Source organism: Alligator mississippiensis, chromosome 9, assembly GCF_030867095.1.
Source record: "Alligator mississippiensis isolate rAllMis1 chromosome 9, rAllMis1, whole genome shotgun sequence".
Taxonomy (NCBI): Eukaryota; Metazoa; Chordata; order Crocodylia; family Alligatoridae; genus Alligator; species Alligator mississippiensis.
In genome coordinates, this window is record NC_081832.1 from 69958205 (window position 1) to 69982880 (window position 24676).

General features: G+C 43.2%; 1 protein-coding gene across 10 annotated transcripts in view; it reads left to right on the top strand.

Moving 5' to 3' along the window:
• Positions 1-24676, top strand: part of TCF7 (transcription factor 7) — a 104642-nt gene that overhangs the window by 45985 nt on the left and 33981 nt on the right. For all 10 annotated transcript variants that reach the window (XM_019478463.2, XM_019478464.2, XM_019478459.2 and 7 more), the window contains exon 4: positions 23166-23298. In XM_019478463.2, the coding sequence (XP_019334008.2) occupies positions 23166-23298 (133 nt within the window). The remainder of the gene's footprint in view (positions 1-23165; positions 23299-24676) is intronic.

Consider the following 24676-nt stretch of genomic DNA (forward strand, 5'->3'; position numbering starts at 1 on the left):
TTCTCAAATGAATTACAACTGGCACCTCAGGTAAGTGGGGTGCTCCCACAAGTAAGACCTGCCTTGGCAAAATTGTTTTTTAGTTGAGCATGATTGACAGCAGCTGTGAGAAGAATCCATTTTGTCAGAAAAAGAAAATCAAAAGGATAAAACAGTTTGTTATTTAAATCTGAGTGATCTAGCACACACAGTGTAAGCACTAAACTAATTAATATGCCTGACACTAAATCTAAATATAGACAGTCAAAAAGCCCAAGGCTGAATTGATTCAATCTTCACAGGTTAGTCTAAGCTGCGTAGATTGAACCAATAAGCAAATGAACAGACATTCGCTTTTGATTCCAGAAATGCAGCCACATGCCTGCAGTGACTCAGGCCAGAAGCTGAGAGGCACTAGAGCATGTCTTCCTGCTCAGCTGGAGCAGACAGCTTGGGCCAAACCTAGCCCTGCAAGGGTAGGTTTGCAGGGGAGGTGCAAAGCATCCTGGGATGCTGGGGGACTGTGAGTTGACTTGAATCTGAAGGGGATCTAGTTTAATAAGCCAATTTAACCTAAATCACTTGTCTGATACTACATCCATCCAGGTTTATCTTAACTGATTTTGGCCATTTTGAAAGTGGTTTATGTGCACTGAACTTCTGTTGTGTTACAGGTTTGAACTGGTTTCTGATCGCTTATACTAGTTCGTGTGTCATTTCTGTCCCTAGCCTGAAGCTGTCACTAAAGTAACGTCAGTGCAGCTGAAACTGACAGACCGTATGCTGCCCTGTATTACACTAGTGCCGTTCCATTTAGGGCAGTGACATCGGAGTGACAAACCTGGTACACTGTCGATGCTTACAGGGTGCGTGCGCACCCCCTGAGATTGGCGGTACACCCCCTGAAAGAAGCGCCACTGATGCTGCCGGCGGCACACATGGGTGGTTGCTGACCACCAGTCAGTGCTCACCACCGCCAACACCACCATGGCCACCTACGGGAGCTCCCCGCTCACCGCTGTCCCACCACCGCTGCCTGCGGGTAGTCGCCGTGCCCCCCCACCAGCCTCCAGGGGCACACGTCGTTCATGATCTGGTACATAACTAGTTTCATGTGCACAGGGCCAAACGGTATACGTTCAGGAAAGAATGATATCTAAGATCTTGTGTTCTGTCTACTGTGCCCATTTCCCAGTGCCTACTGGGCTCCCTGCCTCCGTTTCCTTCCACTCTTTAGTTTAAGGACAGTTTGTATCCCAGGGGCACACAGAGCACAGAAATTGCAGCTTGCTTTGAATTTTGCATGTGGTCTACACTACTTATCCCATGTCTGATTATGGCTGTGGACACTCTGGACCATATGGAATCAGTGAAGAGTTCTGAATAGTTCCTGAAGAGAGGATTAGCTGAGGGACCTTTAAACTTCTCCTTGTTTTACACCTCACTGCAGGTAACATTTAAAGAATTTACAGAAGTGAAGTGGCCAGAGTAGATTAATTAGGATTCTCTTGTAATCCTAATTAGAATGACATTTGCTTCCCCCTATAGGAAGCAATATTACCATATGTATAAGTTTGTTTCTTTACCCTTACTGCTCCCCTCCTGACAGGAAGGTTAAGTAATATTTAATACCTTTTTACAGTAATTAAAAAAAAAACAAACCCTTCAGTCTATAATCTGGTAAAAACATCAGATGGGCAGAGGCGGAAGCCATTCAATTCCACGTTAATTTTCCCTGCTGTCTAATTTTATGCAAATCCACTAAGCACAGGTTTTAACTCAGCCGCTCGCATCCAGAGATCAGAGAGAGATTCAAAATGGAAAAGTGGGGTTTGACATATTGTAGGGGGCTTTCAAAAATTTGGCTGTAGGATAAATTTTACATTTTAATTAAAGTGTTTATTTCAGTCTGCACAATAATGCTTGCTTGCTTTCAGCTGAAAAAAGGACATTAGGCATTAAAGGAATTAATTCCGTGTATCAAGAAAATTAAGATTTCTCCCAGGCAGACCTATAGTATCATCCAGGATTAGTGACAGTGGCATTCTTTGTAAACATGTCAGCCTTGAAAGTGAGTAACAAGGAAAGCTCCTATCACTTTTCTGCTGCAGGGTGTCAATAAAAGATTCATTTGACTCCAGAGGGGATTAGCTGTGTTCTCAAGAGAGCAGTTTATCGCAGAAACTGGGAAATAAATTTTAGTGAAGATTAGTATAATATGGTGGCTGTTATGAGCAGGGTGGCTGCTCTGGATTGGCCGTGCCTATCACAAAGTAGCTCCCTTCCATCCTGCATTAAAACATATTGTATGCACTAGGGTTTCTCAGTCTTGGCCACATGAGTGTTTCTGAATTCTTTTTCATTTTAATTCTGAATTCTAGTTTAATCACCTCAAGCACAGCAATCAACACTTTGTAATCAAAGCCTCCTGTGCACTGAGGCAGGCTTAACTTCAGCTCCTTAAAGAGGGACCAAGATTCTAATACTGCAGACTGGAAGCTCTGCTATAGCTTCTAACGAATTAAGAATGGAGATTTTATTGAATTAAACATGGGGATGGGTAAACACAATCCACCTGGTGTTCCTAGAGTGACTTAATATTACACTAATTTTCTGCTGCTTAGTGGATGCGTCTACATGTGCGCTTTAGTACGCAGTAGACTATTTTACTGCACATTAAAGAGTCACATAAAAAACCATGACATTACACTAATGCATAGTAAGATAGCCTACTGCGCGTTAAGCATCACTGAAAATTGTGCAAATGCGCTACTGCACATAAGTGCAGCCTAATGTGCATTAATTTAGTACTTCACATGGTGGTACTAAATTTAATACGCATTTGAAAAGGCACATTAATGCACATGTAGATGCATCCATTATGCCATCAATTACCTTTCGGGCGCAATTCTGCAGCAAAGATTAGATCCTGAGAAAAAGATCATGGCAGCAGAACTGTGCACAGCTTGCTTTATAACACAGGTGAAGGAGCAGGTTCGCTACTGGCATAAGCAGACACAACATCAGTAAAATAAGTGGAGTTCCTCCCACTTACATCAGTAGTGAATTTTGGTCCTTCTGTCAAGTCTGTAGGTGAAATCTAATTCTGCCTATGTTAATGGAGACATTTCCACCAATTTGAGCATTGCAGCAGGTGTACATACCTGTATTAGCTCCTACCTACTTAGTGTGGGGAACAGTAGCAATAAAGATGTGGCAGAAAGGGCTGTAAACCTTGGATACATATTTGGACTACTAGTCCATGCTTATGTACATGCCTCATCTTCATTACTGTTGGTACCCAAGCTAGTTAGATTAAAGATAGCATTAAGCAGTAGCTACCCACCTGTACTATACAGAAATGGATGAAGCGTGGTCGCTGTGCTATGGCATTTATAAACAATTGTAAAAGAAAAAGTATTGGCCAAAGAGGAAAGGCAGACATCGCTGGGCAGTATGGAGGAAATTTTGCTCCCGTGTTTCAGATTTTAACTCACTTTCTTAGGTAGGGAACTCACAATAATGAGCTTCACAAAAGAGGTGTGTGGGGGGAAAAGGATTTGAGAGAATGGAGAACCGTGTCACGAGGAGAAGGGAAGGCGTTCCAGAATTGCCACCCCAACAGTTAGAAACTGGGAAATGGACACCCAATTCCTAAAATTTCAAACCTAACATATGGGACTCTTATTATTTGCCCTATGGATTTGGAGCCTTTAGTGTTCATAACTTCAAGCTTTTCTCATCAAAGCTTGTTTTTTGTTTTAATGAAAGTTGAGGTCTACATGGGATAACGGGATTCCAAACAGCGTGGCATCAGATATCTTAAAATAATAAATAAGAACTGGCAACATCTAGGTAAAAGAGAGGCCAGCCATTAGGGACTATAGGGAAAATACAGAAGCAAACCTATAGGAGGGGATAAACGGTCTATCTATCCCAGTGATCAAGGGGTAACGCCAGTAGAACTAATTGAATTAGACCAATGTAGCAAAATAGATACTTGCCCAAGGGAAAGGTGAGGTGAAGGCAGAGCAAATACAGTAGAGGTGGGAATGGTGTAAAGAGGCATGAGAACAGGAGCAAAGCCTGGACAAGGAAGATTAGGAGTTTAAAGCTCCGGTGGCTGGGCCGGGGGGAAAAAAATAAATCAAAGGATATTTAAGAAGTGGACTCATACAATAAGGATGGATCTGGACCCACTGAAGAGACATGCCGTAAGTTAAGAGGCCTGGAAAGGAGTAGCTTACAGTTGTCAGATGAAAGGCACTGAGTGATTCCTATCTGGATGATGGCCGATAGGTGTACTGGGGTGGTTGCAGCACTCCCAAGCGACTGCCAATGTTCTTGCTCTTTGATTTATACACAAGGCCACTCACCGCCCTGGTCTCCCCTTGCCCCTCTCCCTTCTACGCAGTTTGTGTTTATAGCAGACATGCACGTCACCAGCAGGCACCCGTGAGTCAGATCGCTGTAGCCCTGCTCTGGCACAGAGAGACAAAAGTTTCGCCACCTCTGATGTACGGAGAATCGAAATGTCATGAATCACATAGTGGGAGGGAGCAGGTTATTTCCCTTCAGCTCTTTCAAATAAAGTCGCTGTTTTTGTTTTTGTTTTTGTTTTAAATGGAAAGAAATAAAAACCCAACTAAGCAGCTGCAAGCCCTGTCATGAGTAGAGACAGCGTTTCAACAAACAATGGAAGACAGAAAACGTGTTTTACTGATACCTCAATATTTCCTGTTTAGTTTATTTGCCAACAGATATACGAAGACAACTCAGCAGAATTTTCCATCCTGCTGTTAGATTATATCTGACTACAGATGGAGTGAATCCAGATGCTGAATCCAAAAAGCCCTTTGGGTTCTTTTTTTCCCCCCACATCCAAACCCACATCTGGATCAACATTTTGTAAACAGCTCCTTTAAAATGTGAGAGACAAGGATTTTTGTGGGGGATATCTTTTATTGGATCAAGTGCATGTTGGCTGGTGTAAATGCCTGGATCTAGGATGTTTGAAATTTGGATCCCAATCTTGCAGTTCAAACCAATTTCTGATTCCAACTGAAGTGTGTCTGTCTTGATATTCTGTACATACAGAGCAAATAGAAACCTTTGCTGCTTTTGGAACAGATCTCTTACAGGCTCTTATACTATAATGCAATAAATGACTCAACTTCCTACTTTTTTATTTTTGCTTTCTTCCCATGCTGTCGTGGGGTACCTATAGACATGCAGGACACCTGCTCCAACATGCTGTAATTACAGCGCAATGGAGCAGACCCGATTGATCGATCAAGTCTTCTGGAGCATGCTAATTAGCACTCTCCAGCAGCCTTGGCATCTCATGTATTCAGCATCCCCACACTTCAAAATGGCAGCAGGGGTGCTTTACCTAAAACTCATCAAACAAGCTTTAGTTAAAGCACCTCCACTGCCATTTTGAAGTGCGGGATGCTGAATACACGAGCCGCTGCCAGTTTTTTAATTAGAGCGGGTCCCAAGAGCCACTCTAATTAAAGCATCCCCTACCCCCCAGAGCAAGTGTAAAGAGGCTGTTGGATATTTTCCCGATTAGTTCTGAGGTCTGAGAGACCTACAGCATAAACTGGAGGCCAGATATTATACATTTTTGTATGTCAAAAATGTACCTTTGAATTTGCAGTTTTTCGGTTTGGTTTTTTTTTGTAACTCGGGGGATTTCAGTAGTTCTTTCAGGTCTCACAAAACTACACAGAAACCTAAAAAAGCAGCACTACTGACACTGCTTTGGGCCCAGCTCCATTTTACAACAGATTAGTAGTGCAAATATGTTCTTTGCAACCTGGTGCACGGTGGGGCATCCCATTGGGACGGGCATGCAGAGGCAGTGCCTGGAGAAGGATGTCACAGCACAAAAGTAGAAATAAGTATTGTAACAAGTACCAGATTCCCTTACATTGCTGCCAGCTGAGTGATGCTTGATCTGTTACCCAAAGTGTGCCTTGCACTTCCATTATTTCAACACAGCACTAGCTTTGAGAGGATTTAGATATATAAAACGTACAGATCTCCGTGAGCAAGTGCAGTGGCGTGAGTTAGATGAAGCTGTTTAACCTCCCACTAGTGAAGTGTTTCATGAGCAAAATCAGAGGAGAGAGCAGTGGGACTTTCTGCACTGTTAAGGAGCCGTCTTGAAGTGAGGTGGCTCTTCTAAATGTGACTGTAAATATTGAGCAGAAATGTCAAAAGTTCACTTTTCAGGGTTTTTCTTTGCTCTGATATGGGATGCAGTCGCCTCAATGTTCATCCTCCATCACTCTAAGAGAGAAGCAGCCTCCGAGAGGGACTTTTCATCTTTATTTTTCCATGCCTTTTCTTTCTTTCTTTTTTTTTTTTCGTGAAGAACCACCTACATCTTTCTCTCAAGAGATAAATACTTGAGAAGTGAAACAGCTCTTCCTGTGCCCGTAAATGTTGAGCAGCTCTGCTATTTCCCCTGTAGAGTTTAACTTAAAAATAATAACCATCATCATTTAAAAACAGAAACCAGCAGCGGCAAAGCGAACCTCACTGATGAACAATGTGCTGCTGCTTTCCTGAGGCAAAAGAACCTGTTGCCAGCAACAAGGTCAGAGCATCCCCTTCTCTCTCTCAGGAAAAGTTCCCGTTCTTTTTTGCTTGGCTAGGGACGTAAATGGTGGCGCTCGGCCGAGGTTTGACAAAGGGATTTACTTTGAAAGTTGCTCAGTTCTCAGCCACAAGTAATAAATAATAAAGTTGGTATTTGCTTTATTAGCGGATCATCCTGTTTTTTGAGACGTCAAGTTACTTTAACAGCAGAGAAATTCAGCATTTTAATGTGGTGACCTATATGCTAACGCTCCCCTTTGAAGTGCTGCAGGCTGTCTGTGCTTTCTCGACACGTTGATTACTGCGTTCTCTTCCTTCATTTAAATGTCCTGACGTGCATGGCCTCCAGCCCGCTCCATAGGAGACCTCTTGTCAATCAAACATGTACCCCAATCTTCAGAAATCCCCTGTTCTGAATTTCATCCCCTTATTCTTAGGTGTTGCCCACTGGATCTGCCAGAGCAATTTCACTTCTCCATGGTGTTTACATTCTTCACATATTAGCATATGATTTGTATCCTGTCCCTACATTTTTAAATGTCTTTGTTTGACCAACCTCTAACTATTTAGGTTTTCTAATCTTTCCTCATCAGTGGATCCCTCCAACTTCTTTAAATCCACTCTTGCTCTGTAAAAACACCAGAGTGAATAAGCCACCTTCTTACTCAACTGATCTGCTGTTCCTGAACAGATACTCCAAGTCATTGTGTTCACTTTAGAGGCAAAATATTTTTGCTGTGTTATTTTTCTCCTTCTGTTATTATTATTTACTTCATGTATTACAGTACCATCTAAAAACCCAGTCAGCATCCAGGGTTGTTATGACAAATTTATAAGTAAAATGACGGTTTCTCTAATAGTTAATGCTACAGACTAAACCTGGGGTATGAAAGTCACATGCCTGGGTTATTTCTGCCTTAAGCGTATGTCAGAGCCGAGGAAGGAACTGAAGGTATGCAAATGGTTTACTGTGCTTCAGGAATCCCTAACTTGCAATGGCCCGTTGGGGGCCACAGTCAGCCAATGTTCAAGACAGCCCCAGGACACCACAGTCTGTCAGGCCTTTGGCCAGTGCAGGAATAGACCCATGATCATGGACCATCAGCTGACTCCTTTTTACTCTCCTTCGTCCTTAGCTGTTTGTAGCTGAGAGTTTGGCCTAGAGGCCCTTAAGCCTTGCTCATCAGAGCCAGAGCGCCTATCCCAAGATTAAAACCCAGGTAGCAACTTGCCAATGTTTTGTCTCCACACTTAACACACCCAGCACACACTAAGTTTTGTGGCTTGGGTTAGATTTGCAGCTGCTATTCTCAGCACCCTGATGAGCTGCTCCATAGAGAAAGTATGTGGGCTTCCATTTGGGCTGTTTAGGTCAGACGCCTCTGGTCTGTACTTGCACAAAGCCAATACTGCTCATCACATAGCTGGTACTTCCGTGACACAGGCCTGAATAGCAGCAGTGAAGATGATTAATTCCCCTAAATTCAGATTTGGTAGAGAGAACGGTACAGATCAGAGCTAGTGAGGGTAGAGCCCAAGTGTGGGCGTCATTAACTTTCCCTGTTTCCTTTGTGCTACAGCAGCGGGCTGGATAGATACGGCTGCAGCAAAAGTGAGAAAAGAAAAAATGCGTACAGAAATGTGAAATGACTAGACACTGGTGACAGCCCAGTTGCTGAGGGGTTTGAGGGAGCTGCTAGCATACTCAAATAGCATGCACACAAACATTTTGAAAAGCATTGAAAATATGATGCTGAGTCGTACTTTTGGGTGTGATTTTTTTTTTTCCATTGGTGCATTTTATAAGTAGGAACTTACTTAAATCATGGCAGAAGTTTTTTGCCAAGAGGCAAAAACCATGGTATTAATTATTATTAATTATTAATGATATTTGCCTCTTGGACAATCAGCAGCAAAGAATGGGGCTGCTGGGACCCCTTGGCCACTCAAGGGGGTGCACATGGTACAAAGAGTGAGGTCAAAGGTGTCACTGTGCTGCAAACTTCCACCGTGATTTAGTTATAGCTCTACTTACAAGATGATAGTATAAGTGCTCAAGGTACCTACATACCCCATAAACCTTTCAAAATCTTAGCTTATTTTTTTTTTTTATTAAGCAGTGGCCCAAATTGGCAAAGGGATCAGACTCTAAAAGTGCCTTAACTATGAAGGAACTAACTCTGAACTTTCAAAGGCAAACATCACCATCCTAGTCCCATGAATATTTGTAAAAGTTCATATCCACATCCATATCCAGATCTTCTCTATAGCGTAGGCCAAGTCCTTCAAACTTATGAACTAATGAGTTGTTTACAATATGTGGCAATAAGAATCACATCAACAGAGTTATGGAGTATATTCCATGGAAACTTCTTCAGTAGAAAATCATGCTTTGTTTTCAGTGTAACCTGGCATTATACCTTTAGTTCTAAAGTGCTGAAGCTATGTTCAGATGACTAATTTTACTGAGAAGACATAATTCTTCACTGAAGCAGCAATGATATATTTCATAGTTTGTTTTTCATGGCTGAAATGTGGACTCCTTTTTCTTTCTTTCTCTCTCAGAAGTGACATATGAAAAACACATGTAAAATAACTTTTAACTTGACTACATAATGTGCAGCGTAACATTTATTCAATCCAAGATGAGGTTTTTCTCCCCAGTCAATGGGGGAGGTAGAGGGGGCAGACCTCATCTTAGATTCAAGTACCAGCCTGGAGCAGGCAGTGACTGAGCTGCAGCTTTGGTCCTGGCCCCAGGCCAGTACTCAAATCTAAGATGAGGCCTTTTATTTTGCTGGGAGTTGGGGTGGGAAGCAGCAGCAGCGGGGCAGGCAGGGGCACAAGTGGCATGAGGGCAGGAACAGGCATGATGGGGGTAGACAGGGAGGTGAGGGATGGGGAGTCAAGGTATGGCAGTCTGGCCCCTTGCCCCCTGCTTTCCCTGCCACAGCGGGGGGGGGATAAATTTAAGACAATTTAACACTAATTAGATTTTTTCCAGGTATAGAATCTAATTATCAGGGAATCATCTTAAATTCAAAGTTGTTCTGGATTTGGCTAACTATGGTACATGTTATCATAATATTAATAATCACAATCATCCAAAAAATGTAGTGAGGAATATGGAAAGGCTTCATATGATCACAGGAATATAGATCTGACAGTGCCCTGAAGAGGTCTTCTCATTCATCTAAATGCTCTGAGGTGAGAACAAGTATACTTAGACGAGTCTTGACAGGTGCTTGTCTCACCTGTTGTTAAAAACTCCAATGGTGGTGTAACAGGGTCTCTCTCCAGGGGTGGCTGTGAAGCCCCTAGAGTCCCTTCAGCCCTTACCCACTTGTTTCTCTGTGAGCAGGCACCCCTTCATTCACCTGTCATGCCTTAATGTATTTGCTTTTATATAAGGGAGGCTGCCCCGGGCATCCCAGTCTGCTGTCATTCTAATGACCACCAGGTACCTGTGATCATTGTCTTATGGGCTAACTGCATTGCTCAACCCATCCCTACACCATGCCCCATGCCTCGTGGATGTCATCATTACTCACTGATGTTCAGTCCACATACTCAGCCTCCTCTGGTCCCACTCTCAGCCACCCTCTGGTGCCTGGACCTCCTGGTCCCACACTCAGCCCGTCTGTGGGTTCCTGGACCCTTCTGGTCCCACTCTACACCACGCTCTGGCTCCTGCACTCCTGCTTTGGAAATGTTCCATCAGCAGCTTCCAGGGTCTTACTGCCTGCTCGGCTCAGGGCTCTGGGCGTATATCCTGTCTAAGCCCAGCCCTTTCTTGGTCAGATGAAGCTCTCGTTAGCCCCCCTCGCCACCTGCAGGCTCCCTCTCCTCTTAAAGTACCAGATGCACTGAGCGCCCTGCACACATGGGTATTCTACAACCTCCCTAAACAGCCTTTTCCAGTGCTTAACTATGCTTCTAGTTAGAAAGCTCTTCCCAATATCTAGCATAAAACTTCTTAGCTATAACTCATGTGTCCTTGATTGATCCTTTCCTTGTGTCCATGGAGAACAATTGATCTCCATTTTCTTTGTATTAAACTTCTATGCACTGGAAGAGTCCCTTCCCCCAGTAAACAAACCCAGATTTCTAGCACTTCTTCCTTTTTTTCTAATCTAAATCTGTTGCTTTCTTCAAGGCTCTCTAATTTGTCTCCTTCTTTAAAGTATGTTGACCAACTCAGACATAATATGCCAACTGAGACATGACCACCACTGAACATGAAAGGAACAGTCACTTCCTGTGTCTTACATGACAGTTCTGTTAATACATCTGTGAATGATATTCGGCTTTTTTTTGCAAGAGCATCATATTATTTGATTCATAAGCAGTTTATTTCAGAGTAATCTCCAGATCCTTTTCTGGAGCACCACCATTTATTAAATCGATTGTACCTGCGATTTCTCCTTGCTAGCATAGTGTACTGCACTTTTGTCTTTATTCCCACAACTCTGCAGGCAGTCTTGAAAACCTGGTCTCTCTTTTTAACTAGGGGAACGGAGGAAGCAAGACAGCAGTTCCCTGAGGCCTGCCTACTCAGGGGAAGCCAGTTGGCTGATTACCCCAAGTTTGGTTATGTGAATCCAGTTTCCTTTCAGACAAGGGGTGGGGTTTAGATAGCCACAGTCTGACTTCAAGCTTTACAGCTTTAACCCACATCACTGGTATTAGTGTTGAACTGGGGATAGTGGAGTCTCGCCTCCTTTGACATGACTTCTTCCTGCCCTAACTCTTCCTCTCCCAGGCTTGGTAGAAGTGCCATAAGAGTCGTCTCCATCAGCTTCACAATGTTGGAGACTCCCCTACAAAGGGGGCAACCTCCAGCTGCTTTTAGTTCAGCATGGTGGACCAGGGGATCTGGCTTATGGTATATTTAAGGTAGAAGAAATAACTATCACAACTGAACAAGGTGTAATGCAATAGGATAATGCATTTAAATACTGTCCCATAAAATACAGATGATGAAAGAAAAAAGCTGAGAATTATGGGTTTCCTCAGTTTTGTTTAGAATCTGTAGATTTGTGATTACGGGTAACATTTTGATAGGCTACTAAGGCACTTAGACACCAAATCCCATTAAAAGTCAATGAGATATAGGCTCCTAACTACCTAAGCCTCTTATGAAAATGGGATTTAGGCTCCTAAAACCTTTAGGCCCTTTTTAACAACTGGCTGCTTATTTTACAATTCCTCACTCCTATATGGTTCTTTCTACCCATCCAGAAATCCAGAAATATTTGACATAGATGGATTTATCACCCTTATTTTGCAAGTGGGAAAATAAAGCAGAGCATATAGAAGTAACTTGCCACATCAACTGCAGTACTCAGCAGCTGAAAAAGGTTGAAAGCCACTAACTTAGAAAAAGCACCACCCCATTCGAGATGGGGGGCAGCTCATCCCGTTTCATGTTTGCATTTCACTAAGCAGAGCCCGCGCTGCCCCCCATCACACACCTTTCAGCAAGCAGAACCACCTTTTGCATGTCTCTGCCAAACAGACAAGCCTGTCTAATAAAATACAAAATAGGAGGGAATGGGCTGCCTTGATTTTTAACTGTTTCCATTCACAAAATGTTCTTGTAGAGATATTTATGACTATCCCCCAAGAAGAAGCAGGCTGTCTGTTCCCCCTCCTCTCCTTCCCCATCCGCCAAGGGGTGAGGGACATGACAGACCTGGCCACTGCTTTTTCATTTAGTTATTATTGGGGCCGGCAATGTGGGAAAATTTGAAAGTGACATGACTAATCTCTACTCACCGCTGCTTAGGTTACCCTGTCGAATGCTAGAAACCACAGCCTTCGCTCCTTCGGCAGCAGCGGCAAGTTTGTGTACAATGTTTGGTTAGTGACAGTGGGGGAGTAGTCATATAAAAACTTAGGGGGGTGTTTCCAGATTTGCCTCTCTGGTTACCAGAGATCGCTGCAAGGAGCTCGCTAGCCTGCATGTTTCATCAGAGCACCAATTGATTTCAGCAAGGTGGACAGGAACAAAAAGAGGGGAAGAATGTAGGAACTGTGCACAGAAAGCATTGGCATTAATGTCTCCTAACCAGAACACAGGGCTGGGCAGGAGTTAGGTCCTTGGATTCAGGTCCTAATTCTGATAATGGCTCTTTTGTGCCATCAGGCAAGTCACTTAAGTTTCCCTTGCCTTGGTCTCTCCCGGACCTGTACAAAAAAGGTGTGCCTTGAGATTTTGGAATGAAGCGAGCCATGGAAGGGCAGTGGCTCACAGACTCACAGAAGTTTAAACCCTGTGAGATCATCGGGTCCAGCCCCCTGCTCTGGGTAGGAAAGACAACTGGGGTCAACTAACCCAGCAAGGTGTGCATCCAGTGGGTTCTCACAGTTGTAACAACTTCTGTCATTTGGTAAATATCTACTTGGGGTTGCAGTCTTCCTACCAATCTTTTCCATTTGTCATATTTCTTCAATCCCAGGGAGACTGACCCTTTGGGAATGGTATGTTATACATTGATGAGGAAAAAGGGACTGCACCAGGGAAACAGTTTCCACTGTTGCCACTATAAATGATTTTATTCTTGGTTTGTCTAAAGCAAGAAAAATCAGGGACAGCCCTCCTCCCAGATTTATGTTGCACAATGTACACCCAGGAATTGTTAAGAAGCCTGAGATTTTCCCTACCGTCTGCCAAACTAATTTTCAGGAAGACGAGGCACTGGCATGGTCCAGAGAACAGGGCAGGCATTTGAAACTCTGGAGACCTTTGTTCATGGGCCTGCCACTGACTTGCTGTGTGATCACATTCAAGTCACAGTGCCTGCGTTTACCCAGCTGCAAGACAGAGCTAGCGGTCTTACCCACCCACCTTTGTGAAACGCTGACGTGGGGATGAAAGCCATTCTGTGAGTGCAAATGCTGTAATTATAATTCTGCCTTTTCCCCTAAGACGAGTTGTTGTATTTTATCTTTGGGTGATGACAAAACAATCTGGGGGAGTTTGAATCCCCTGAACAAACTCTTCCAGGAAGGACCAAAGTTACTTACTACTTGCAGTAATAGGCTCCTATAGTCTGTATTCAATTTCCATTTTTTTCCTGACTGGAGGAAGGGATAAGCTCTGGAGTCCACAGGATGTCAACAGTCCCCCCGTCCTTGAAGTTTGTCCATGGGCTTTGAATCATGTTGTGTTCCAGTGATTTCCAGTTCCTACAACCGTCTTTTTAAAAGCAGACCAGCTGCAAGTTAGGGCAACCCAAAAGCTATTCTAATATAAGTCAGGAGCCCTGCTGACTCATGGCATCCGCAGGGGCCCAGGGATTACCGTGTTTACTTGATTCTAAGATGAGGTTTCTCCCCCCCATATAATATGGAGAGGGAACCCCCCTCCGATGCTGTTATAATCACGTACAAGGTCAGTGGGAGAGCAGGTGGCTGCATTGGCTCCAACCCCTACCCAGGGTCAGCTGCTGCTGGTCCCTTCCCCACCCCTGAACTCCACCAACTCCCCCCCCACAGCCTCTTCCCCCTGCCCCATCTTCCTTTCCACCTGCCCCTCTGCCTCCCCCTGCTCATCTTTGCTGTGCTTCAGCAGGCTTCATGCACACTGCAGCCTGGGGCACTAAGCACGGCCCCAGCCCAGTCCTAAAACAGTGGCACGCAGCATGCATGGGGGCTGAGCCGGGCTGGAGCTGTGCACAGTGCACCAGGCTAGAATGGGGATGGAGCCTGCCAGTGTGAAGCAAAGGTAAGGGAGAGGCAAGAGAGGGAGCAAAGGAGGGAGGTCCCAGGCTCTGGGGGTGGGGGATAGACCAGGGACAGAGGTGGTAGGGGCAGGCACAAGCAGGGGGCAAGCTGCTTGACCTCCCCTTCTGTCCCTCTACTGCCTGCCCCCTGCAACAGTGGAAGGGATGCATTAAAGATGACCCTTCAATAATTAGATTCTATGGATGGAAAATTATAACAAATTGATAAGTTTTCCATGTACAGAACCTAATTATTGGGGGGGGGGTCATCTTAAATTCGAGTCAATGTGGTGATAGGGGTTGACTAAGATACGTGACTCTTAATAGTAGGGCAACAACTGAAATGAGATGCTTTCTCTTACCGCTGTTGCCTGAAAGAGGGGATAGAAAAATAAATCTTGAACAAGGCTCTTGCGTTAAAGAGAAGATTTCAGATAGTTCATTGCAATTGGAACCCAAAGAATAGGATATCTGACACCTCCATGGACTGGCTGTCCAAATCCTATGATATTAATTACTGTAAGTAGGTCAAAGCCAACCTAGGTAGGAATTTTATGTAGTGCTCCAAGCAATGTGAACATTAGTTTCTGGAAAATAACAGGTCAGGCAAGCTCAAGGCATGATGCAGCCAAGTTGGTCCCTGAATACATAGTGAGAGTATGATGTATTACTGGGAGTGGGGGGTGGCTGCCTTTTCCCCAAGTGGCAGAGCAAGCTTTGAGTTATGCAAGTATGTCCATGCAGTCAACCAACCAGCTATAAGCTTTATGCCACGCCAGCAGTTTTCACTGATAGTTTTCTGCCTCTTCAGTAACAACCTCCCATGTGTGCTTATCTGTTTGGAGACTTTAAGGCCCATGTGGTCTTCTTGGGACTGATGCTTTGCTCCAGTAGCATAACTTGGGGTAGCCAAGTGGGGCACCAGGCCCAGCTGCTAAATTAGAGGAGGTGGCAAGATGGGTGGCCACTCCTGCTGCCAGCCTAACCACAGCCACTGCCCAGGGCACAAGAACTGCTTGTTCACACCTCTGCTTTTGTTTTACCAATCGGACTTGTTTGACTCATAGGTACTGTCATTTTGCCTGAGACCTTCCTGTTGTTTTATCCCAGTCTCCTTTTTGTGTGTTGTGTATCCTTTGTACCGTGATCACTTTTATGCTTCCCAATTATAGAAGTCAGCCCCTTCATTTAATAGGGCTTCAGCATAGTGTCAATTTTAAAGGCTAACTGCATTTCATTTATTTATGTCTCATTGGGAAATTTTAATGGCTTGGGTGCATGAAGTGCTAGCTGACAGCCCTGTAGCCACGCAATCTGTCATTTGATGATAGTTTTCTAAAGCCTCAGAAATGTTTGGGGTCTATTAAAAAAAAAACAAACCAGAAGGTGAGACAGAATTGTGACAGATTAGGATTTAAAATGGCAACAATGCTATAGAAGAAACTTTGATTATGATCCCCACTCTTATATTGAGGATTCAGATACTGAGTAATCGGTTAACTAATCCATTGCATTTTTAGTGAGGGTAGCAGGATATTACCATTTCTGAATTATTCTAGTCTTAGGTGGGAGAGTTGTAACCTCCTTTTATGTTAGAGATGATTTTTATAAGATGTCAGCAAAACCCTCCAATTAATTCTCTCCTCCAATAGAAGGAAATCTGAAACATGATTCTTGTAATTTGTTTCCCCTACAACAAACACTCCAACCCCCCTACAGGAGACCTACAAGAGACACACCACCTAGCAGCTTTACTAAAAAAATAAAATAAAATAAAGACTTTAAAGAATCCAACTCTTGCCTGTATAGTTTGTTAAAAATATACCAACAGTAACATAGGCACAGGTGTCAAGTTTGCAGACATTTGTCCCAGCAAGGATGCCCTATGAATGGATGATCAAGGTTTACACAAAAGATGAACTCCTCTCTCATGTGTTGTGTAATTTCAATTGTAGCTGAATATATTTGCTCTTTTGATTTAACATATTGATTCTGGTATTACCTACTTAGCTCTTTTTTATTTTTTAGTATACATTTGTGAAAGGTAAAGAACAGACATGAATTCCCAGATAAGAATCCACCAGAAGTTCAGTATCGTGCTTGCTCTCACCTGCATACTTCTCAGCTTGAGCGTTTTGTCCTGCTCTCACTGGAATTAATTAAAGGCTCTCATTGGATCAGGGGCCCCAGCAACTAAGGGCCACCAGAATTAAGCTTATTCATTTTGGTTATATGACTTTTCTCCAATAAGAGAATTTTTACAAATAAGTGTCCCATAGTTGTTGACAGTGATGCAGCTCCACCAAAGGTACAAATGGGACAACTGGTATATGAAAGCTTGAATGTCCATAGCCCTTTTTAACTATTTCTAACAAACAGTTCAGCAATTTCAGAAGTGTAACATAAACTTTTGGAGTCGAGAAGTAATCAAAACCAGTCCTTTCCCATGTGCAGTGAATCAGCATTTTCGGATGAGAAAACCTTATGTCAAGAATTCCAGAACCGATGTAGTTAGTTAAATCACTCATTGCAGGTTTGGAGAACATAGTGAAACTGCCAGTGACCTCAGGAACCTCCTGCAACCAGTGATCGATCATGTTACCCCCTTTACAAAACTGTCCGGGTCATATTTAGTCAAGGATGGGAATGAACAACAATAGGATAGTGTAGCTTTCATTCTGGGGTGAACTGAATGATACTGCAATTCTGAGGATGAGGATCTTGATATAGTAGATTTTCTACTACACATTCAGCAAGATTGAGAATTGTCTATTTAGCCTAGAGCTTTTGTTACAATCAGACACCTATAGGTAAGTGAAGAGGTCTCTTAATTGTGCCTGGCCAGCATCTTTTTATAATCAATGCACCTGCCTTTGCTGTACCCCGCATCCTATTACACTACTGACTAAAGTGGCTTTTTTTGTTTCATAGTGATAGCTTCTTCCTGGGTCTAAGCTCACAAAGGTTTCTGCAGACTGAGTCATCTCAGGCATGTGGCTAGTTGAAAGTAAGAGCAGTATCATGCAAGACTGACGAGAAATCTGCATCTGAACACAACGTTACTTAGCCGGTATGCCAGTGTGGTGAAGAAAGTGAAGAATAGGGAATTGCCCATGTTAGAAAGTAGGTAATTTAAAATTTGTCAGAAATTAAAATTTGCCAGCCAAAATGATGCTTTAGGTTCACAAGAACATCCTGTTCCTGTCTCATTCTTGGATTATTTTATGTGTTCATCTTCTTGTCTGTACAACGGATCCTGCCAGGGAAGTACAGCAATGCAAGCTTCCCTGGACTACCCCCATAGAAGATAAGTCTCTATTGTCCACTTATTCCTTGGCATCTGCTGAGACTGCCAGCAAGGATGCCAGGCTTGACATCTGTGCATGGGAAACTGGACTGAAACCAGCCAGGTTATTTTAAATAGGCTTCCATGCTCTATAGTCAATAACTGACAGCTTGCATGGACTGCTCACGTCAGGTGGATTTGAACCAGTAACTTTGTTATAAAAGTTCATCAAAGGTTCATCAATCTTCAGTGTATCAGTCGATCATATTTTAATATCATTTGCATTCTTCCCATCAGTTTCCACAGTGTCCTCCAGAGAATTTCAGTCACATTTCTTATACCACTGGAGAATTAACAATGCCATTGCAATGTTTCTTCTAGTAAATTATTTAAAATAAGCTCCCAGCAGTACAATTCAGTTCTCTTCAGTAAAGTTTCTCCTTTTGCCTGTGGTCCTCCAGCAGATTCTCCTCTCAAAGGTAGTACAAGATGAAGGTTAAGTAGGGGCCTACTACGAGAGACTGTGAAATTTTTAAAATAATCGTGTGTTCAGTACAGTTCAGCCTGTGGAAACAATTGTATTCAGGTCAATTTTCCCAGCATAAGGCAGTCATCGGTTGGCAATTTCAGGCTTGCTTTGAAGATTCTCCTCGGGACTGTACTTTGTTATGTTGGAGTCGTTTTGCAGAAACTAAATCCAAACTTTATAGAATAAGAAAAGGACACCTCTTCTTCGATATACAGAGTTTCAAAAGAGTCAGGCCTGATTTTAAAATTTAAAGTTTGGCAGCTTACAAGGGCATCTGTTGGAAACCAGGAACCATGCACATGGGTACCGACTGTGACTAGGCATGGATTAAAATATTTGAAAAGTGAAGCAAAAAGGAAAGCTGCTTCTTTGCTCCCCAGTACCTTTCCAGAACTGTTCATCTCTCACAGTGTTCATCTAGCTCATAAAACTGGTTTCTATTACCAACATGCTAATTAACAAAGCAGCAGCAGACATGAACTGGCTCTAACTGAAATGTTTTTCCTACCTTCTTGAAAGCCTTCTCCTATCAGTTTTTTTGTCCTACTTAAAGGGCTGCATAAAACAGTGGTGGAACCAGGAGCCAGGGTTAGAGGAAATTTAGGGGAGAGAGGGGGAAGCTCTAAGTTGTCTTACTGCTGCATACAGTTGTTTTCCCTCTGAATTGATGGAAAATCTGAGTAATTGATTTGCAGCCCTCTTGTACACCAAACCATGATGTCCTGCTCTGAATCTGGTGGAAAACACAGCCCAGTCAGTTAGTGCCTTTGCTGTGACCGCATGCCTTTGTGTTTGTTACTTTTGATGTACTTAGCACATTAAAATCATGATCTCACAGAGTTTTTTTAAATGGCCAGCTATTTCCTTCCTTTCTTTAGAAACCTGTAGTCCTTACAATAAGAACAGCACAGGACTGTATTTGCTTACAGTGCCAGATAGTAGGATGGTCGCAGGTTTGATCCTCAGTTGAACTAGATGTTTTCTGGAGGTCCCTTCTAGCCTTACTTCTCTATGAGAAATATGCTTTGCTTACATGGTATGTATGAAGGAGACTGAAAATCCTATTCTTGTATGGAAACCAGAAATGTTGGGATTTTCAAAAGAAAAGAAAAGACAGCTCAGCATTGGCCTAATTTTGCTCCCAGTGAAGCCTATTAAGAATTTTCCCATTGACTTCAGGGGCCATCATCAGGCACTTTTGAAAACCCCCCTCTACCCTCACAATCTCACAGTTATGGGGATTGTCAGTTCAGTATAGGCAGTTGCTCACACAATTTCTTATGTGCCTAAGTTACGGGCATAAGACACCTGATACTTTTATCAATTGTGTGTATTATGAGATATTATGATAATGCCTAAGGGACACTAAGATACAGCTCCACTGTGCTAACCACTGTAGAAACAGAGTAGACAACGGTCTTATCTCCGAAGAGCTGGTGCTCTAAAGAGACAAGCTGGGCACAGGATGAAGCGAAGGGGCTTGCTTGGCACCCAAACAGAGTGAACCATGTGAGGACACTGTGTTCGTTCCTCAATTATTTCTTTATTGCAGCAGCAGGGTAGTTAGCAGGGGATACACTCAATGGGAAGTAGAGGGAAGGGAAATGGGACATTGAAAAGAAGGAGCAAGGATCAGGGAAGAAGGGGGTAAGAGGAATGAGGCTGAATCGGAAAAACTGTAAGGGAAGGGAAGAGAACTGTAGCAAATCAATTGGCAAGGGGCAGAGAAAGTCCAGTCAAGCTATAGCCAGTTCTCTTGACCTCTGAAAGTCCCCCCTACAGTGTCTCCTGCAGCTGCTTCTCCTACCTGGCTCCTGCCTGCTGTGTGCACATCAGACACGTGCAGGTGAGCATGGGGGTAGTTTTCCATGTGCACAAGTAACTGTCTTGCACACATTTGTCAGATATTTGTTTTTTGTGTTAGGAACATGAAGTGCTCACACAAATGCACATCCTTCGTTAGAAAGTCTGGCACTAAAGAAGGCTTCAGCAAAAATTAATTTTAGAAATATCCCTGATATTTCTCAAGGCATCTCCAGACTTCTCTGCATCACCCAGTCTGATCGTAGCTCAGGGCATCATGGTGGGACCTAATGATCCACTGCTTGACTAAAGACTGTCAGGGTTTAAAGCTTGGCTTTCCCTCTTACAGCTTATTTGGCACTTGGTTTTATTCACATGAACGGACTGCTGGTAGTGTGTACGGATGTCAGTACCAGTCTCTTTGCACCTGTTCCCCAGGTTTGTCCATGAATGCATCGATACAGTATGCAGATATGTAGTACCTTTTGTGCAAGGTTCACAAAATGCTTTATACAAATTAAGGTTCTCTATCATTCCTGACAAAGGGTTTTTAAACCCAAAAGCTTGCTAAAACTTTTTTTTCCAACTATTTAAGTTGGTCTAATAAAAGATATCAGATTCACCCAAAGAACCCTGTCTGCCTCTATCATTCCTGCTTTTCCAAGAGGGAAAGCCTGAGTCTGCACTGCCTCCACAGACATCACTGCCACCTGTGCAAACTGAGCATGCTAGCAAACCAGAGCAGTTTTCTATTTACAGTGCACAGATGCAGATTGCTACACCCAGTGAAGGGCAGTGGAGAGCAAAACCCAGGGATGTTAATAACTTGCCTACAGTTCTACACCAAATTGACCACAGCTGTGATAGACTGCAAAAAGATCGGACTCGGAGTCTCCTTCTCTAATCCCTGGACAGCATTCGCTTGCAGCCAGCCCATTCTTATTTTTCCTGATTTTGTAGTTATCCGCCCTAATACCTTCTCTAGTTTTCCTCAAGACAGATCCTGACTTTCCAGTCATGGTTAAGTCAGCTCGGGTTTAAAAGCAACTGTGGGCGAAACTGGGCAAGTATGAGACAGCAGACATGCTTGAGGCAGACAGCAAAGTTTGTGTGTGTGCTTCTTCCTTACAGCTCTGTAACTGTTTTGAACAAGTTCTTTTTTTTTTCTGTTCCAACATGCAAAAATACCCAACATTGTACTTAATACAGCAGCATCATTTTACAAAATTTTAGGCCTTTACAAAATGTAGCATTATGACTGGAAGAGAGAGACAAACACTTTTTTCCCTGATCTTACTCTAGCTTGTTGCATCTTCAGCTCTGTCTGTGGGACTTCTCTCAGGGTAGGGAGATTTGGCAGTGTGATATATGTGCCAGAGACCTCACCGATGCTTGGATCTCCACTGTTAACACAGCACTCTGGAAGGTCTGCATTTTTGGAAAAACAACCTAATTTGGGTGTTTCTAGTTTGGGAACCCTAGACAGGACATCTTGAGCCTGATTTTCAGAGATGTGAAGCTCCCACAACTCAACAGCTATGAAATTTATATCCAACAGGTCGGGATGTGAGTCTAAGCTCTTTAAGTCTGTGTTCCTGTATATGCTGTTCTCCGTGAATGGGTGCCAGGGGCTGGTTTGCCCTCTAGGTAGTCCAAAGATTGGCCCCTCCAGATTCCTTTTCTAACTCCAGGACATACCAGCCTCTTTCCCCAGCGTTCCCCTTTTCTTTTTGCTGCACTACCGCTCTCTTGGCCAGCAACTGCAGGCAGTCCAAAGGCATGGTAGATACGCACCTTGTTGACTAACTGAATCAGACATGCATAAACTTATGAGCAGGGGTTCACTTCATCAGATGCTAACTGCATCTTTTAGCAGCCGAAGTGTTGGGGCACCCATCAGGATCTCTGTTTGCCATTGTGCTTATTGCAAAGAAGGCAATTTTTGCCTAACCTTTAGCAGAGTCAGTGGCAGAAAAACATCTTGTATCAGTATAGCAGTAGAAGACAATTGGGCTGTTAGCTGTTCCTGATGAAGTTGAGCCTATTTATTTATCTTTAATCAGAAGCTTTTCCTGCCACTCCTTTCTTCTCAATCAGATGGGGCAATGAGAAAGACCAATGTATTCATTACCTTCTTTGAAACAGTTTTGCCATGTGTTCTTTAACTCTCTTTCAGAGGAATTGCTTTATTTCTTCCAATGGAGGATTGGGTAGTTGAAATGGTCAGATACAAATTGTAGCTCGTGCTACATTAATAGATATGTCCAAATTCACACTCTCCAACATTTGAGAGCGCAAAGTATAGCTTGTGCTTCAAGCCTGTTACGTGGAGGGCCTGACGTAGGAGAGCTGGGGGTTCCCTACTAACAAATAAAGGATCCATCACCACACGCTCAGTTGCTTGCTTTAGATTTGTCTCTTCAGTCTAGGATGCGCATGTTAAAATTTTGAAAGGCATGCATGTATTTATATGTGCATGTGTTTGTGTGACCCTTAGCAGGGCAAAAAATTAAGTATAATAATGTAGCGATACATTTGCTGGTATGCTCAGAAGTGCCAGCCCTGGCATAAAAAGGGTTTGTTAGATTAAGTCCTACTGCAGAATTTGAAAACTTCCTGTTGATTTGGGTTGATCATGGTCACCCATCTAAATAGTACAGCATTTTGTAGCAATTGTCCAAATTATGCCAGTTTACAGCAGTGTCACTGATTACCAGTACTTTGAACTTTGCTGGACAACGCAGCAATGCGATATGCCCCTATAACAAGCCATGACTTTAAACAACTCCAACAGCAAGAACCAATTTCTCATCATTGTGACAACAGATCAACTCCATATTAGAGAGAGCACCGTCCTTTAATGAACTTTCCCCATCGTCCCACAGGGGGTTATGATGAGGCCGTTCTGTATTAATGTGCTCATCTTGGTAAGGAGACTGTTCTCCTGTGGGTTTTTTTGAGCAAGATCAGGGACCTGCAGTGATTCTTAACACATCACTTGCAAAACCTGGACAGGGGGTGGAATTGGCACTCGGTGTTCAGCAGTCAGGAATGGCTGCTTTCCTATGCCTACCTGTTGGAGTCATTAAGCCAGTCCTTTGCAGCTGCTGTGAGCAGCAGTCCTAACACCGCTGACTGGGCTGACCCTTGACAGCAGGTGTTCAGTACTGCTATATTGTAATACCCGGAGGCAAAAGTTTCTGAAGCCTTCCCCCTGTTTTGTATTTTTCAGTCTAACAAAGTTCCTGTGGTGCAGCCGTCCCACGGCGTCCATCCTCTCACCCCACTCATTCCATACAGCAACGAGCATTTCAGCCACGGCTCCCACTCACCACACTTGCCAGCTGATATCAACCAGAAACAAGGTAACTGCTGTTTTTTCTAAGCACGTGGGAGGCAGCGGGAATCATCGTGGCAACTTAAAAGGGGGTTGATGCCAGAAGCCCTTTAAATGAGAGTTGCCATCTAGCCAAGGTTTCTCTGGCACTGCCAGTTCCTTTAACCTTTGCCTTGTGAGAAGAAAAATAAAAGAACGTCGTGTTCACTACACTCTAGTGATCCCCAAGCAGACGGGGACATTGGCTACAGGGGGGCTAGCTCCTTGGGATACTTTATACTCACAGCTAATGGCATCCTGAACATCAAAGGGTGTCTGTCCTGATCATCAAAGTTTAACTTTCTCTGTAATAACACTCCTTGTAGCCTGAGAACAGAGCTTGGGGGTGATATACAAGAGCTAACCAGAAAATGGAAAGTAACCTTTCCTTTGACTCATACCCAAACTGTTGTAAGGTTGTCATTTTGAGAAAATAAATGTTTGAAACAGGAAATATTTTGACTAAATAATAATATCTAGCTGGGTTTTTATACACATATTTCAGCCTTTGGCCACATATATGTGGTTGTCACATAGTTTGACTCTGGGTTTCTCCATTAATTCAGTACACATCCATCCTCTCACGAAAGCAATGGAGGAAAGTACAATAAGGAGAGATTAGAGCGCATACCAAAACAAAAAAAATGAATACATACATCTAATTGATTGTACTGTACTATTTTTGGTTGGGGGCTGAAAATAAACATTTGTTTAAATGCATTGGTGCAAGAGGTTCAAACCTCAAGTTCAGCCAGAGCTTTGAACTAAGCCTGAGTCCGGTTTCAAATAAATCTAGGTTGATTCCTGATTTGGGAAACATAAACTGTGGCTGGGATCTTGAGTTCCTTTGAACCTGGAAGTCGGTGCAAACTGTGAGCTATTCTGCTTCACGCAAAGCCCAGCATATCAAAGCCACATGGTTACGTGCTGGTCCAACTTTTATCTGAAGCTGCCCTGCAGTGGTGACGAGCTTTGCCACATTAAGGGTTCTACCAGATGTGGCTTGAAGTGAATGAATTGGGGTTGATTTGTCATCAATTTGAACTCTAAGGGCCATAGTCTGGCCTCATCAGTGAAACGTCAGTGACTGAGAAGGATTTACACTTTATAAGAGCCCCTCAAACAAACGTCTGGTGTTTCTTCCATCCAGGCAATTCCTTGTCAGTCACTAGAGTATGAAAAGCTCGATAAAAATACATGATGAGTTAGCAAATTAAAGCATATTTGAAGCTCAGCTAATGGAAAATTTCTGCGTCTCACTAAGAAGGGACAAGGGAATATATATATATATATATATATATATATATATTTTTTTTTTTATTTTTTTTTTTTTAATTACACTTGGCTCCTGAGAGGATGTAACAAAG